The sequence below is a fragment of the Palaemon carinicauda genome, chromosome 14 (assembly GCF_036898095.1).
Source record: "Palaemon carinicauda isolate YSFRI2023 chromosome 14, ASM3689809v2, whole genome shotgun sequence".
Classification (NCBI taxonomy): domain Eukaryota; kingdom Metazoa; phylum Arthropoda; class Malacostraca; order Decapoda; family Palaemonidae; genus Palaemon; species Palaemon carinicauda.
This window is the reverse complement of record NC_090738.1, coordinates 47,572,503-47,589,247: the sequence shown is the minus strand read 5'-3', so window position 1 is coordinate 47,589,247 and position 16,745 is coordinate 47,572,503. Positions and strand designations below refer to the sequence as shown.

Here is a 16,745-nt window from a genome sequence, read left to right as displayed (position 1 = left end):
ATCTTCCAACTGACAGGGTCTTTCCCTACAGTCAGAACAAGCGGTGTGAGGATCTACCGAGGCCTTCGGAATACGCCTATTACAAGACCTACATCGTCTATGGGGTGGGGCTTGTGAAATGTCAGACATCTTGAATCAAAGAGTTAGCCAAGTGGGGATTCCAAATCAAGCAAAAAGATCGTTAACCATAAATCAGAACTAAATAATAGCTATCTAAGCTAATATAGAAGTTTTCCAGTAAAGCGACAGCCGAAATCTGAGAGAAATACTTCACCAAATAGCCGTGAAAATACTCCAAGATCATAAGCGTATCCCAGAACGTCTTGCCGGAAGCACGACAGAGGAAAAATTGAGGAGGTGTCAACAAGAAGTACTGTAGTACCTGGCCACAGGTGGCGCTGGTGAGTACACCCCCTTCTAGTATTGTGATAGCTGGCGTATCCCTCCCGTAGAATTCTGTCGGGCAACGGAGTTGACAGCTACATGATTATCGGGTAAGTTTAATATTGAAAAGTGAAGATTTAACCCTTTTACCCCCAAAAGAAGGTACTGGTACGTTTCATAAAACTCATCCCTTTACCCCCATGGACGTACCGGTATGTCCTTGCAAAAAACTGCTATTTACATCTTTTTTTTTGCATATTTTTGAAAATTTTTCGATTCAGGCATTTTCCAAGAGAATGAGACCATCCTGACCTCTCTATAACAAAGATTAAGGCTGTTAGAGCAATTAAAAAAAAATATACTGCAAAATGTGCTTGAAAAAAAAAATGACCACTGGGGGTTAAGGGTTGGAAAGTTCCAAATAGCCTGGGGGTAAAAGGGTTAACAGTGAATTAAAAAAAAAAATATTGAGAGAGAGAGAGAGAGAGAGAGAGAGAGAGAGAGAGAGAGAGAGAGAGAGAGAGAGAGAGAGAGAGAGAGAGAGAGAGTGTGTGTGTGTGTGTGTTTCTATAACTAATAATAAGGCCTATAAACAAACTGTATGTAAACTGTAATACCCTATAACATATTGGTGCTGATGTAATATTCACAATGAAGAGATTTCGAATATGTTTAGAAAATTATATAACCCCGTGTTATTTGTACTGCATGCTCACATAATCGGAATACGGCAGCGTGACCTTGAGATCAGCTGTTGCCAACCAAAAGTAAATCAAAATAAATTGTTGATTACTGAAATGATCAAGAACTTGAAAACATAAAATATAAACATACTTTACTAAACCACAATTAAACACAATAATGTCTAAAGAAATATGAAGCCTTAATAATGTACTAAATATTAAATAATGTATGAAACTTTAAAAATGAACTACTCGTATGTGTGCAAGCGCGCACACACGGTCACAGAGAAAGAGTAATAACGTTTTTGCATGAAAACTAATAATAATGGCTAAAACAAATTGTATAAAAACTGTTTTCCTGTAACATATTTGCGCTGAGTAATATTCATCATGAAGATATTTAGAAAAAGTTAAGAAATTATATAAAAAATATGCCATTCTTATGTATGACATCTTTCGATACGGTAGTGGGACCTTCAGATCAGCAGATCATAACCAAAGTTAAACAAAATATTAAGTAATTCTTGATTTGTAAAATTATTTTGAAATTGAAAAATGAAATACAAAAATGAAACAAGAAAATGAAATAATGGTAAACAGTAAGAAAATATTGATAAAATATGATTGAGATGATTGCAGAATCATGATGCACCATAATGAATATATGGAAACTGCACTTTTTAAGTTCGACATACATCGAAATCGACTTATGACGGGCCTCTCAGTCCCTATCTTTTGTCGTAAGTCGACGACTACCTATATTATTATTCTATGATCACTTAGCAATGGATGGAAAAACATTTTGGTTGTTTAGAGTGAAATACATGAAGAATTATGCAAACTTTGGAAAAAAATATTCTGTAATCAGCAGTAAAACAAATAAACAAGGAAATATAGCTCATTATAGGATAAATGAGTGAGTACTGTATATCCGATGAGAACAAATCTCTTATAGCGCTCCAGTAGCGAATCTACGGCCTCGTGGTGAAAGGGTTAATGTGTGATGAGTTAGTGGCCGAGCTTGCAAGCGAACAGCATATACTAAGGAAAATTATCACCTTCAGTCGAAACTTTGTTCACAACCTCAGAATTTAAAAGAATCATATAATATGCCACATCATCCAAATAAGTAATCTTGACTGATTAGAAGAACTTTCTTAAACGAATAGAGAGATATTGCGATCAAATTTATGTGGGATGAGCTAGTAGCCAACCTTACAAGCAAATACCTTACACTGTCATCTGAAGCAGGATGAAAATGACAGCCTTTAGTTGAAACTTCGCTTACCCAGTCAGAATTTAAAGTGGACATACAATATGCAATGCCATCCGCATAAGTAATCTGGACTGATTAGAAGAGCTTACTTTAGCGAACGGAAGGATATTAGGATCAAGACAACCCACTAGTCTTCTGCCTCTCAATCTAGTTTTCCTGAAGAGCAACTATGATTGTGGTATTGCAATGGCTTAGCAGCAGAAGGAACTAAAGTATTCAATGAAATTGAGGCTCTACGAGGCTCTCAAATCTGTAGTGAGCAGTATACTTTAAGAACCCTTACTGAATGAAATACTCATAACATTACATTTAACTTGAGGGGTAGGTTAGGTTTGGCAACAGGGCAGGAAGGACTGGAAATTACCATTGTTAAAGAAGGATTCACTAGAATTCTGAATTTGACAAAGGAAATAAGTAATATAATGAGCTTGTAAAGCTTATCATTATGGAAAGATGGCTGAAGTGTGTATTATCCAAAGGCGGAGCCGTGTATTTGTTGTCGTCCCCACTATAATCAACTAGCTATCCTTCCCAGGCTTTTCCCCTGAAATAACACCATGTTTTTTTTTATGCTTAGAACTGTTCAACTTGATTGGCAACCATTGAAAATATCCTTTCTATGAATGGTACTGCAAGTGTAATGCACTCTTCAAAATGTATATTTAATTCACAGTATTGCCCTCAACAAAATACACAAAGGGAATACAGATCATGATCACTCAGAAACATTTCCTGTGCACATTCTAATCGTAACTGCTAACAAAGCCAAGTAGCATGGAAATAATTTTAAGAACGTGTAATCACGGCACCAGCCACCTGTTGAGACACTACCACTAAAGAGTTATGGGGTCCTTTGACTGGCCAGACAGTACTACATTGGATCACATTGGATCCTTCTCTCTGGTTATGGTTCACTTTCCCTTTGCCTACACACACACCAAATAATCTGGCATATTCTTTACATAATCTCCTCTGTCCTCATACACCTGACAACACTGAAATTACCCAACAATTCTTGTTCACCCAAGGGGTTACTACATTGTAATTGTTCACTGGCCACTTTCCTCTTAGTAAGGGTAGAAAGGACGCTTTAGCTATGGTAAGTAGCTCTTCTAGAAGGACACTCCAAAATCAAACCACTGTTCTCTAGTCTTGGATAGTGCCATAGCCTCTGTACCATGGTCTTCCACTCTCTTGGGTTAGAGTTCCCTTGTTTGAAGGTACACTCAGGTACACTATTCTATCTTATTTCTCTTCCTCTTGTTTTGTTAAAGTTTTTGAAGTTTATATAGGAGATTTTTATTCTAATATTACTGTTCTTAAAATATTTTATTTCTCCTTGTTTCCTTTCCTCACTGGGCTATTTTCCATTTTGGAGCCCCTGGCCTTATAGCATCTTGCTTTTCCAACAAGGGTTGTAGCTTAGCAATTAAAAATAATAATAATACAATGGAAAAACTAACGAGACAGAGTATCTGGCACTGCAGTTCTGGCTTACCACACACTGCTTGAAGGTTCCATTCCTTTGTTAAGAGTATGTATTTATTGATTAGAAAGACAATGGGAAAATTTTAATATTCTACAGGTAAGTGTTGATCAAACTGAGCTTCTGGAGAAGACGCAATATGAACATCAGGGGAGGTTCATATAAAATAAATTGGTTCTGTATACAGTTTGGAGAAGTTCTTTCAGGAATTCTGTTCTATCCTAAGGAAAGGTTTTTATTATTTTAATCTATTATTTTCTAATACAGTATTATTCCTCTGTCTGATATTAAGAAAATTACTCTAATCCTTAATTGTTGAACAATACTTGAGGTCCATGGTTTTCTTTATCATCATCATTCAATTATCTCATTATATAAGATTTTCAAGATCCTCGTATCCAGATCTTCTAAGAATATACCATATACCTCTCAGTGATAGATCTACAGTAAATTCAAAGTCTTACATTTGTTTTACATAAGGCTCAATACTATACAGTATTCTTGAAGTTTTCATTCCTATGACTAAACTGTAGAATGATTTTTATCATACAGTTGAATTTCTAAATTAAAACCTGGTGCAAATTCATTTCAGTTGAGTAAGTTGAGTCTTACTTCATAGTTGATCTGTTATTTGATTTGTTTTACTTTTTTGCCCAGCTAAATTTGTTATTTTTCTTTTCTAGTTTATTACATCCATTTCATTTTTTATCTTGGGCTGCTATCCCTATTGGGGCCCTATAAATTGTGGCATTCTTTGTCCCCAGATCATGTAACAGCTTTGTTAATACTAGTAGTGAGTGTAGTATTAGTACTCCAGTAGTAAAAAAAAAGTTGTACGGCAAGAATCATAACAATTTTATCCTCTTGTACAGTTCTATGGACGAACTAAGCATTCCTCATGAAGTAAACCTTAACTAAAAGTTTATAAAGAATAAAAAAAATCCTTTAATTCAGGATAATGTTTAAAAGAAAAAGATACAGTATATATAGGGATTTCCAAACACCAGTTTTTTGGTCATTACCCAACATTCAGTTAATAAATTTAACTAAATTCCTTAAAAATCTCCCTATGTACTGTATTAAGTGTAATTATAGAAAAAACATCGTTTCATGTGAACTCTACTTACTTTATGGTTGCTGGCAAGCATAAGTCGCATTTTATCCACTGGGGTCTTCATCATTACACTTTCATCAGCTATATTCATGTCGGATATCATTTGCTGAAACTTCACTTTTACCTGAAAAAAAAAAAGAAAAGTAAAATACTATAAAATACAAAACAGATTTACCAAACAATCAATTGGCCTTCTCAATTAAAGATAATAAAAATTAACGACAATAAACAAAACATAAAGTATGCTGTATAAGGACAAAATCAACTTCTGTGACACGTTATATTCACTTAAAAGGATATGAATCAGTGTTTTACCATATATATTGGTCATAAAAGATTAACTGCAGAATAACTAATGAGAGCAAAAATTATAACTGAATAAAACAAGATAAACTATTCCTCTACACCAAAGAACCTCTGACATAATTTTCTAGGGTTCTACTAGAACATACCAAACTAAGATATTGGGTCATGAGGACAGTATTCAATGTAGCAGAAGAGTTTGAATGATATTAAACATTGGCAGAGTACTTCATTTAACTTTCTATTCACACTTTATGCCATATCCATTTTACTAAAGCTTGAACAAATTTAATTAGGATATAGTATCTAAAAGGCGCAATTTTCATTCTACTGTAAGAAAAAATACCAAATATCTAACAGTTCTTGCAGTAAAACCAAAGTCCTTTGGATAGAATAATGTGCCACTTTGACTATTACTAATGCACCCAGCAAAGCTGATCATAAAGTACGTAACATACGCTTTACTAGAGCAATTACATTAATGATTTCCCAAGATAATGTATGTTAGAATACAATATATGAATACTATATCTGAAAGATGGGAAATGGCACACCACTTTCTTTAATAATGACAGACCTCCTATCAGACTTATAAGAGATGTTTCTACCACTCAAATGCATGAATAAAAAAAAAAAAAAAATTTTAAGTAATTTTTATTTTTCCTAACATACTTACCGAGAACTACTTTCTTAGGAGTTACCTGTAATCTCCTCTCAACCGACCAGAGTTTTGTGTAGTATACCCTACGTCCATTTTCTATGGAGGGCTAACCCAGGAGTAAGGAGAATGTGCCCTGCGGGTAGACCTGAGCTAGGTCGGCGTCAGCTTGGGTCCCGTTAGTCAGTAAGTTCCTCGGATGGTGCAAAAAGTCCCTGCAAGGGCAGAAAGGCACTCGGGGAAGGTAGGGAGGGCCATTACCCGAAAGTAGTTCTCGGTAAGTATGTTAGGAAAAATAAAAATTACTTAAAATTCTTTATTTGTTCCAACACAAATACTTACCTCAAACTACTTTCTTAGGAGACTTACACTTTAGGAGGTAGGAGCGTCTTCCTGACCTTCAGACCCAGCTAAGCGGACGACAAGTAACCTAGATATGAACTAGGCTCTATAAAAACTGGGAAAAGAACGGTAGGGTAAACTACACAAAGAGCTCACGTTAGTGTCTAAGTACTCACCCTTTAAAAAATCTTCTGATGCTGAGTCCAGTGACAAAGTTGCATAGACGTGTTCTTCATTGGTTACATATGTGTGGTTATCTCCGGTAGGGATAGGAAACGGGGATTAGGGTGAAAAGGAAAGAACCTGTGTCTCCTGGTTTTGCTATCCACGATTGTGCCTGGGGCTTCACCGTTAAATCACTTGGAGCGCGGAGATGACTGTCCCAATGGAGAACCCGTCCAAAGACCTTCTTGAGTAATCCTTGAGATAATGGGCAGTAAAGGTCGACTGGTTCGACCAGGTGCCCGCTGCCATGTTCTTCTCAAAGGCTAAGGAAGTGCTTAGTCCTCTAATGTCATGGGGCTTAGGAGTACCTGGCACGGCCAGTCCCTACTCCTTATAGGCCCTGGCAATAACTTGTCTCAACCAAAAGGATATGGTCTTCTTCGATACCTGCTTCTTCGTAACACCTGTGGAGACGAAAAGACTCTTGATACCCGGCCGGAGATGTGCAGTCTTCTCAAGGTACTTCCTAATGGCACGGACAGGGCACAACCTCAAATCCTCTCGATTCCCAGTCTTAGAAATAGCTAGCAGTGAGAACCCCTCGAACTTAGGATCCCAGACTGCTGGATTCTGGGTTTTTGCCACGAACGAAGGGACGAACTTGAGGGAGATTTCTCTCCACCCCTTCGAATGAGAGACGTCGTAAGACAGCCCATGGATCTCTCCTACTCTTTTCGCAGAGGCCAAGGCCAACAAAAAGACCGTCTTGAGAGTGAGATCCCTGTCTACAATATCTTTCATCGGTTCGAACGGGGGGCTACTTAACAGCTTCAGAACCCTAGCCAAGTCCCACTGAGGCACCCTAACAGTTTGAGGAGGGCAGGACTGTTCAAAGCTCCTGATAAGCATAGAGATGTGTCTAGAGGAGCCCAGGTCGATGCTCTTCAGAAGGAAGACTTGACCCAAGGCTGCACGTACTCGTTTTATAGCTGGGATTGACATCCCTGCCTCGTCTCTGAGATATACTAGAAAGTCTGCGATATCTGGGACTGAGGCTTTGAGGGGCTTGATGTTCCTTGAAGCGCATCACTTCGTAAAAGAGGCCCATTTCGCTTGGTAGACCGCTGCCGACGACCTTCTCAGATAAAGCGACATCTTCTTAGCAGTTCCTGACGAATATCCTTCCTTCTTCAGGAGGCGCTCGATAGTCTCCAGGCGTGAAGGCGTAGAGACTGTGGGTTGTCGTGGAACCTGAGAAAGTGTGGCTGTTGTAAAAGATCTGGCCTGTCGGGAGTGGCCATGGAGGATGGCTTGCCACGTCTTTTAGATCCGCGAACCACTCTCTCTCCGGCCACCAGGTCGCTACCAAAGTCATCCTTAAGTTTCGGGCAGCTCTTACTCTGTTGAGCACTTGCCTGATCAAAGTGAAAGGGGGAAAAGCATACACGTCTAGGTTGTCCCATTTATGCTGAAAGGCATCCTCCAAGGCTGCCTTTGGGTCTGGGACAGGAGAACAAAACACGGGGAGTTGTGCGTTCAGCCTGGTTGCAAAGAAGTCCATCACTGGGGAACCCCACCGTTAAATGATGAGCCTGGCTACTTCTGGGAGGAGGGACCACTCTGTTCCTACTATCTGACCCATCCTGCTGAGACCGTCGGCTAGGACGTTCTTCTTCCCGGGGATGAACCTTGCCAATAACACTATCTGGTTCGCCTCCGCCCAATCCAGGATCTCTAGGGCGAGATCGCACAACTCCCTTGACTTGAGGCCTCCTTGCTTCTTTATGTACGCGACTACTGTGGCGTTGACGCACATCAACGCCACAGTGTTTCCCCTTAGTAGTTCGATGAACCGCAGACAAGCTTTTTTGACTGCCTTCAACTCTAGGACATTGATGTGTAGGCCTTTCTCCACGTCCGTCCAGGTTCCTCTCGCCGTCTCGTTGAGGAGATGTGCTCCCCATCCCTCGTTGGAGGCGTCTGTGAATAAGAGCATCTCGGGAGGCTCGGTCGCGAAGGGCATCCCCTTGAGCGTATTTGACCGGCACTGCCACCACTCCAGGGAGGGTATTGTGTTTGGCAGAACTGAGATTAATTTTTGGGGCGAGTCCAGTTGGTTCCAGGAGCCCTTCAGGTTCCATTGGATGCTCCTGAGCCTGAGTCTCCCCTGGGGAACCAGTTTCTCCAATGACACCAGATGACCTATTAGCCTTTGCCAGTCCTTGGCTCTCCTGGGTTGTCCCGAAAGGAAAGGCAGAAGGATCTTTCTTAGATTGCTTACCCGTTCCTCTGACGGAAAGGCCTTCACTAGTCGGGAATCCAGTGTCATCCCCAAGTAGGTCATCCTGGTGGAGGGAGACAGGTTCGATTTTTCTGGGTTGATCATGACACCCAGACCCTTGCAATATTGAAGAAGCTTTACACCTTGCTCCTTAAAAATGTCCTCTGAGGAGGAAAGGAGCAACCAGTCGTCCAGGTACCGGATGAGGCGAATACCCCGTTCGTGAGCCCACACCGAGACTGTCGTAAAGACTCTCGTGAATACCTGGGGAGCAGTTGACAACCCGAAGCAGAGGGTCTTGAATTGCAGGATCTGGGTACCCCATTTCACTCGGAGAAACTTTCGGCTTGAGGGGTGGACCGGGATTTGGAAGTATGCGTCCTTGAGGTCTATGGTCATCATGTAGTCTTTCTCCCTCAAGGACTGCAAGACCGACTTCGGAGTGTCCATTTTGAAATCCGTCTTGCAAACAAACTTGTTGAGAGCTGACAGGTCTATCACCGGTCTCCATCCTCCCGTCGCCTTTTCTACCAGGAATAGTCGGCTGTAGAAACCTGGTCCCGGGTGTAGGACCTCTTCCATGGCGCCCTTCTCCAACATAGTGGACACCTCTTCTTGAAGGGCCGCCCTCTTCAACGGGTCCTTGGGTGCCAGCCACTCCGCCAGGCTGGCCGGAATCAAAGGTGGAGGTTCCGTTAAGAACGGGAGCCTGTACCCCTCCTTCAGTACGGATACTGTCCAGGGTTCCGCTCCGTGAGCCTTCCATGCTTGCCAATGTCGTCTGAGGCATCCCCCAACCTGAGGCTTGGGCAGGAGTAGGGGGCCTCCCACTCTACTTCCTCCTGGAGGAGCGGCACGAACGGCCACTCCTGGAAGCAGAATACCCTGTTCTAAAAGAGACAGAAGCTGCTGGAGCTCCTCTACGGGGGGGGCTGTGGCGCTGAAGCCCACGAGGAAGAAGGGGCTTCTCTCCTCGTCAGGCTAGGAGGGGCCTGAGAAGTAGAGGGCCCGTCTGATGCTGACCTCTTGTAGGGGGGCCTCCTTACCGGTTGAGGTCTGGGAGCGCTCACTTCCTTCCGTTTAGCTACCTTCTCCATTATCTCCTCTAGCTGTTTCAAGGGGAACAAGGAGTCACCCCACACAGGAAGGCTCCTCATGGCCCTCGCCTCCCTGTCCGGGATCTTCCGGGAAAGCTTCGCCAGGATCGTATCCCTCTTGCGCAGAACCCAGTTCGCTGAAAGGGCAAGGGACTGATAAGTAAGGAACTTCAGAGTCTTGCCCCCGGAGATGATAAGCTCCTTCAGTAGGTTCTGTTGCTCCGGGTCTGTCAAGTCATATGTGGCTTGTACCCCTACTAGCGTGGAGGCCCACCAGTCCAACCAAGAGGAGACGTGCACCAAGTCTTTCGACATCTCCTCCATCATCGCTGCCTCCGATTGCGAAAAGCAAATAGGGGCCGAGGAGGCTCTGTCTTCCGGGGCACCCTGTCCCAGAACTTTGAGGGAAGGCTCCACTTTGCAAGCTCCCGGCCGCTGTCCCTCTGGCACATAGAACCTACTCTGGGACCTGAGTCCCTGGAGCAACTTCGAGGAGCTCTGAGTTTTGGGAGCTTCGGCATTGCCTGCAACAACTTTATCAACATGAGCCCGTCCCAGGACTAGATCTCTGGCCACAGGCAGGGCCAGGGAGGTTTTCTGCTGGACGGGTGCCTCCATCAAGCGGCTCAGGCTGGACCTCCAGAAGTCCTCGTCGGTTGGGACCGGTTCCTCAATCCGATGATGCCTTCGCATCAGACCTATCACTTTCCGATACGCCGAGTCCTCGGTCGGGGAACCTTCTCTACTGTCAGCAGTACCTTCCGCCTGATCCTGAGGAGCCGGGTCACCGTGCACTTCTACCGGGCGCTTCGGCTCTGGATCAACAGGCACTCCCCTGCGGTGGTAGCGGTCTGCCCCGACGGGAACCTCCCCACCAGGGTTGGGGGCCAGGACGGGCATCGCCGTGCCGGCGAGGACTACCGTCCGTGTAATCTCTCTGGAGGATGAGGACGCGGATCCCGTGGGCTGACCCGACCGAGGGAACCGTTCCTTTAAGTCCAAGGGCCGAGCCAGCTGTGCTGACTCGCCCCGGCTGCCCGTACAGAAGCACGGCTCCCCCCGCTGGGCGGGGTGAGCCGGGAGCTTCGCGGACTTACGCCTGCCTGAAGAGGCCTTCTCGCATTGCTCCCTGCGAGGGTCATATCTGCGGCTGGAAGATGGCCTTCGCGGCGAATAATCCCTGGACCGCCGGTCAGGGGAACGCTGTAAATCACTTCTACGGGGAACGAAGACCCAATCACCATCGGGGGACCTACTCTTCCTGTACTTCCTCCGTGGAGACCGGGACCGTTTTCTACTGAATCTCGAGCGGGACCTTGAGCAGGAACGCCTGCTCCTGGACCGCTCCCTCCGTCGCCGGCGCCTCCTCCTCGCTTCACCTTCTGAAGAGATCGAAGAACCACCCTCTGAAGAGCCCGACGATAATGTACCACCCGACCGACGGGCAGGAGCGGGGGCTACGGAGGGCTTCGCGACCTGCTGCGTTCCAGAGGTCGAGGGTTGTAGGAAAGACTCCGGAACCGTCGTCAGAGGAGCTGGAAAAGAGGTTGGACGCACTACACTAGGGAACCAGGTATCCAGGCCCTCTTCCATCCGCATTGGGGACCTACCTGGCGTTTTAGGGAGCCTCCACCCGAAGGGCTCACTTACCGTGGAGTCCAACTTTTCCTGGGCGTCACCAGCCGCTGAAGTACCTGAAACACAGGCCCACGAAGCAGGCACAACATTACTACACCACAAGGGGTCGTCGGAGAAAACGGGCCCCCCAAGCACAGGGGCAGAGTCTCCAGAACCCCCAGACACAGCACTATCAGGCTCCCCACTAGCCTGAGAAGTCCCAGCAACCCTCACTTCATACACATTAGACTCCTGGGGAAGGGCCCTCGGCCCTTTCCCCGCAACGGACTTACCTCGTCCCCTACTCTGGGTAGGGGAAGGCGAGACAGAAGCCCCGTCGGACCGTCCACTGGGCGACGGTAACGGCGAAGAGATGCTAGACTTCCTGGGCGAACGTTTCGACGACTTCTTCTTAGTGCCATAACGCACCCACTGGATCTCATTCCAGTTAACACGCTCATTGCACGTATCCGACGGCGAGCACACTCTGCCCCTACAGGAAGAGCAAAGGGAATGAGGGTCCACCTCGGGCTTGGAAAGGAACGCCCCACAAGACTTTCCGGCTCTAGGCCCAGGACAACGGCGGATCTGCTCCATCGCACACAACCACAAGACACAGGAACGAAGGGAATAATCAAGGAATACACTTGGGAAGCACAAGGAAAGGCAGTGAACACGCGAGAACACAAGGGATAAGCACAGAGATACCACGCGGTAACCACGTGGGACACACGAGTCGGGACACAAAGGGTCGTAAGAGAATGAGAGCGGCGTGATGGTATCACGACGCGACCAGAGAACTTACTGACTAACAAGACCCAAGCTGACGCCGACCTAGCTCAGGTCTACCCGCAGGGCACGTTCTCCTTACTCCTGGGTTAGCCCTCCATAGAAAACGGATGTAGGGTATACTACACAAAACTCTGGTCGGTTGAGAGGAGATTACAGGTAACTCCTAAGAAAGTAGTTCGAGGTAAGTATTTGTGTTGGAACAAATGTGAATTAGAGAGGTTCTTCTTGACCAATAATTGAGAATGAGTCCTGAAGAGAGTTTGCAAAGCAGAGGAGATGATGACGAATATGACAGAACCGGAGATAACTTGTATTATTCCTAACAATACAAACCTTAGCTATTTATAGGGGTATACTAGGAAGATGCATTAAAATCTAGCGAGGGTTACCAATCCTTAGCGGGGGGGGGGGTAGGAGGGTAGCCTGCTACCCCTCCCACTCACACACCTGTGATTGCACTCACTTTACATGGAGATAGGACATCAAGGGGGATAGGATTGGCAGACAAGTATGTATAAATAGCAAAGGTTTGTATCATTAGGAAGAATACAAATTACCTCTGAATTTGTCATTTTTTTTGTAACTGGAATACAAACCAACGTTATTTACAGGGGTGACTCACCTATTAGGAGGTTGGACGTCCCTGCCAATCTGGCTTTTCGGCCTTACCCCGGGTACTCCCTATTGTGCAGTTTTGTGCACAATATGGAGACCTAAACACCAAGCTAAACCTGCTAACAATGGTCAACGGCCTACACAAGCTGTGTGTGGTGAAAAACTAGCAATGTGACTATCCAGGTAAACGTTATTCCGAGTCTTGCAGGACATAACTGAAAACATTCCCAATACCACCTCCCTAGGGGATGGGGACGCAACCGTATTGGAACAATACTAGGTTACACAAGGGAGCGATGGTTTACCTGCAGAGGTTCCAAGATGCTGATTTCCCCAAGAGAGGGGAGGATGAAGAAAGGAAAAGAGCCAGACATTCCTTTTCATTCACGCAGACTTAAACCCAGGTAACCAATGCCCTCAACCTTCTGCTACTTTTCCAATAAGGAGCTTGATGTACTAAAGTAGCTGTTGTGCAGCCACCACAGGACCGATAGAGAACGTATCGAGGTTCCTGTGGGTCACCGTTTTGCAGGTAGTGGGCAGTGAACGTTGTTTTGCGTTTGCACACGCCCGCTTGCAATAGCTGCGTCACAAAGTAGTTCTTTTAGAAGGCCAGGGACTAGCAAAACCCGACATCATGAGTTCTAGGACTACGTGTTGTTAGAGGGTCGGGATTCAGGGCAAAGTCAATGACTCTACGAATCCATGTACAGTGAGCCCTCGTTTATCACGGTAGATAGGTTCCAGACCCGACCGCGATAGGTGAAAATCCGCGAAGTAGTGACACCATATTTACGTATTTATTTAACATGTATATTCAGACTTTTAAAACCTTCCCTTGTACGTAGTACTGTTAACAAACTACCCTTTAATGTACAGAACACTTAATGCATGTACTACAGTACCCTAAACTAAAACAGGCACAAATATCAAAGGCGATTTTATATCATGCGTTTCCTAAACACGCCAAAAAGCACGATAAAAAATGGCAACCAATGTTTTGTTTATGTTTATCTTTGATCATAATGAAGAAACAAACGCATTTACACATCTGTGTATAGGTTAGTTTTTGCATCGATTATATTGATTATTCAGTACAGTATGTTGATTTTGTTATTTACCAATGTTTTACTTAATTTTTCTTAGGACTTCCAAATGAAATGTTTTTCTTTATGACGCCGCCTGAAACGACGGTGTCATAAAGTACGCTCAGTAAACAAACGAAGGCATTTAACGCGCATGATCAAAGTGATAAATAATGATATTACAGTAAAAGCTTTTAGAAAATGTGTTACAGTATTACAAATATTATTTACCGTATCTATATAAAATCATACAGTACATACGTAGCAAAGCAGGAAAACAATTTACGAGAGAGAGAGAGAGAGAGAGAGAGAGAGAGAGAGAGAGAGAGAGAGAGAGAGAGAGAGAGAGAGAGAGAGAGAGAGAGTTGTTTTACGTACGTACAGTAAATGTAAATTTTAAACAAAAAAATATGATAGGTTATAACATGTATATTCAGACTTTTAAAACCTTCCCTTCAACTTAATGCATACTAAACTAAAACAGGCACAAATATTAAAATGTTAGAATATTAAAGTAAAAAATAAAGATTATTACTGTACTCACCACGAAAGAAGTTGAAGAAAAACTTGAATGATGATGGCGATGAATTTGCTGCACAGTAGAAATGATGATGATGAAGCTGATGATGTCTTCTACTGTGCAGCCAATGATAGTATTTTACGTCTCTTCAGACGGAGGTGTCTTTTCCTGGGACACCTCTTCAACTTCTTCCTAGGACACTTCTTCAATTTCTTCCGAAGGCGTACTAGCAGGAGGAACTGGCTCTTTTTTGCGAGGCTGGAAGAACATTGTGATCGGAAGTTGCTGCCGCTGCTTCTTTTTTGCTCGAAGAGCATCCTGTAGGGAGTCATGCCGTCATCGATCTTGTTGCAGAATTGCATAGACCGAACCATATGCTCGTCCCACTTTTGCGACATTTCTTTCAACTCCTTCGCATGGTTGCAGAACTTGGCAAGCCGTTCTAATGTTAAGCCCGTTTCTTCGACATTTTCTTGGGTCTCTTCCTGCGTTTCACTCTCTTCTTCACTGGCCGATTTCGTCAGGTCTTCTAGGTCTGCGTCAGTTAGCGGCTGGGAATGGCAGTCCAACAACTCGTCGACGTCTTCAGTGGTCATGTCGCCAAACCCGTCACCTCCAATTATCGTAGCCAACTGCACAGAATTGCGTATTGCAGAGTGTTGAATTTCAGACGGTGTAAATCCCTAGTCGTAAACAATCTGGGGCCACAACTTCTTCCAGCTCGCATTAATGGTTGCAGGTTTCATTTCTTGCAGTGCCTTCTGAATGTTCTGCAGGCACGTGGCTATTGTGTACTTCCGCCAGTACGCCTTCAAATTGAAATTTTCATCTTCATCTTCTTGGGCAGCATCCACACACGCAACGAGGTCCGCCAAGGTATTCTTCGTGTAGAGGGCCTTGAACGCCCTGATAACCCCCTGGTCCATCGGTTGAATTAATGATGTGGTGTTGGGTGGCAGGAACTCAACCTGAATGCCCTCATGCGACAGGTCAGTTGCGTGTCCACCAGCGTTATCCATAAGGAGAAAGATCTTGAATGGCAAGCCCTTCTCTAAGAGATATTTGCTGACTTGCGGGATAAAACACTGGTGGAACCAGTTGGAGGTCAGCATCTTCGTAATCCATCCTTTTTGATTATGCATCCAGTACACGGGAAGGAGATTCTTATTTTTATTTTTCAAAGAGCGAGGATTTTTCGACTTGTAAATAAGCCTCGGCTTTAGCAAAAACCCAGCAGCATTGCCACACATCACGAGGGTTACGCGATCTTTGAACGCTTTAAATCCAGAGGCTTTGGCTTCTTCTTTGAATAGGAAAGTTCACGACGGCATTCTCTTCCAAAACAAGCTGGTCTCATCCATATTAAACACTTGTTCCGGCTTGTATTCACCTTCAGCGATAATGTTCTTGAAAGTCTCGTTCGCTTAAGTTTCAGCAGCGGCAGTGTCAGCGGAAGCAGCCTCGCCATGCAGGGAAACGCTTTTCAGGCCGAAGCATTTCTGAAACTTCGCGAACCATCCTTTGCTGGCGGAAAAACGTTGTTTCTGACGCTGGGAATCAGTGGATGTCCCTGGTTGAGGTTCATCTACATCATCATCATCTTCAGCATGGTCGCCATCGTAATCTTGAAGTGCCTTTTTCCGCAAAATTCTCATATAAGCTCAAAGCCTTGGTTCGGATGGTGTTCGTATCCAAGGCTATGTTCTTCTTCCGGCAGTCGGCAATCCACACTGCTAAAGCACCTTCCATGCGTACGATCGTTTTATTACGCGTGGTAACGACTTGCTTCGCTGATCTGCTAAAGGTGATTGCAGCCGTCTTTCTAATGTTCGCCTCGTCCTTCTTGATGTAGCGAACGGTGGATTCGTTCACTCCAAAATGGCGGGCTGCGGCCGCGTAACTTCTGCCTTCTTTTAACATATCGAGAAGCGTCACCTTCTCAGCAATCGTCATCATCTTTCGGTGGCGTTTAGGCTCACTACCAGCCTTAGTAGAAGCAGAACGCTTGGGAGTCATTGTACAGTAGGGTTTAACAGAAAGTTCAACAAAAAGTTCAACTTAAAACAGTCACGCACAGCACATCTACACAGCGAGAGAGCGGCAGACAAAGTGGCCGCGAAAAGATGCTGCGGGTTGGAGAAGCGGTCAAAACACCAATCACAGGCTAGATTACAAAACTTGGGTTCTGATTCGTCATCTATCAGCGCTTGAACCAATCACAATCCGTCTTATATGCTACGTAGTAGTTACCAATTCAAAGTACAAGGTACCCTACGTATACAGTACAGCTTTACGTACGCTATTTTACGCTTGTTTTGTTGTAGGAT

At 44.5% G+C, this 16,745-nt stretch overlaps 1 protein-coding gene across 5 annotated transcripts in view; it reads right to left on the bottom strand.

Moving 5' to 3' along the window:
- Positions 1–16,745, bottom strand: part of dia (diaphanous related formin 1) — a 299,177-nt gene that overhangs the window by 165,219 nt on the left and 117,213 nt on the right. For all 5 annotated transcript variants that reach the window (XM_068387086.1, XM_068387090.1, XM_068387088.1 and 2 more), the window contains exon 4: positions 4,957–5,067. In XM_068387086.1, coding sequence (XP_068243187.1) covers positions 4,957–5,067 — 111 coding nt within the window. The remainder of the gene's footprint in view (positions 1–4,956; positions 5,068–16,745) is intronic.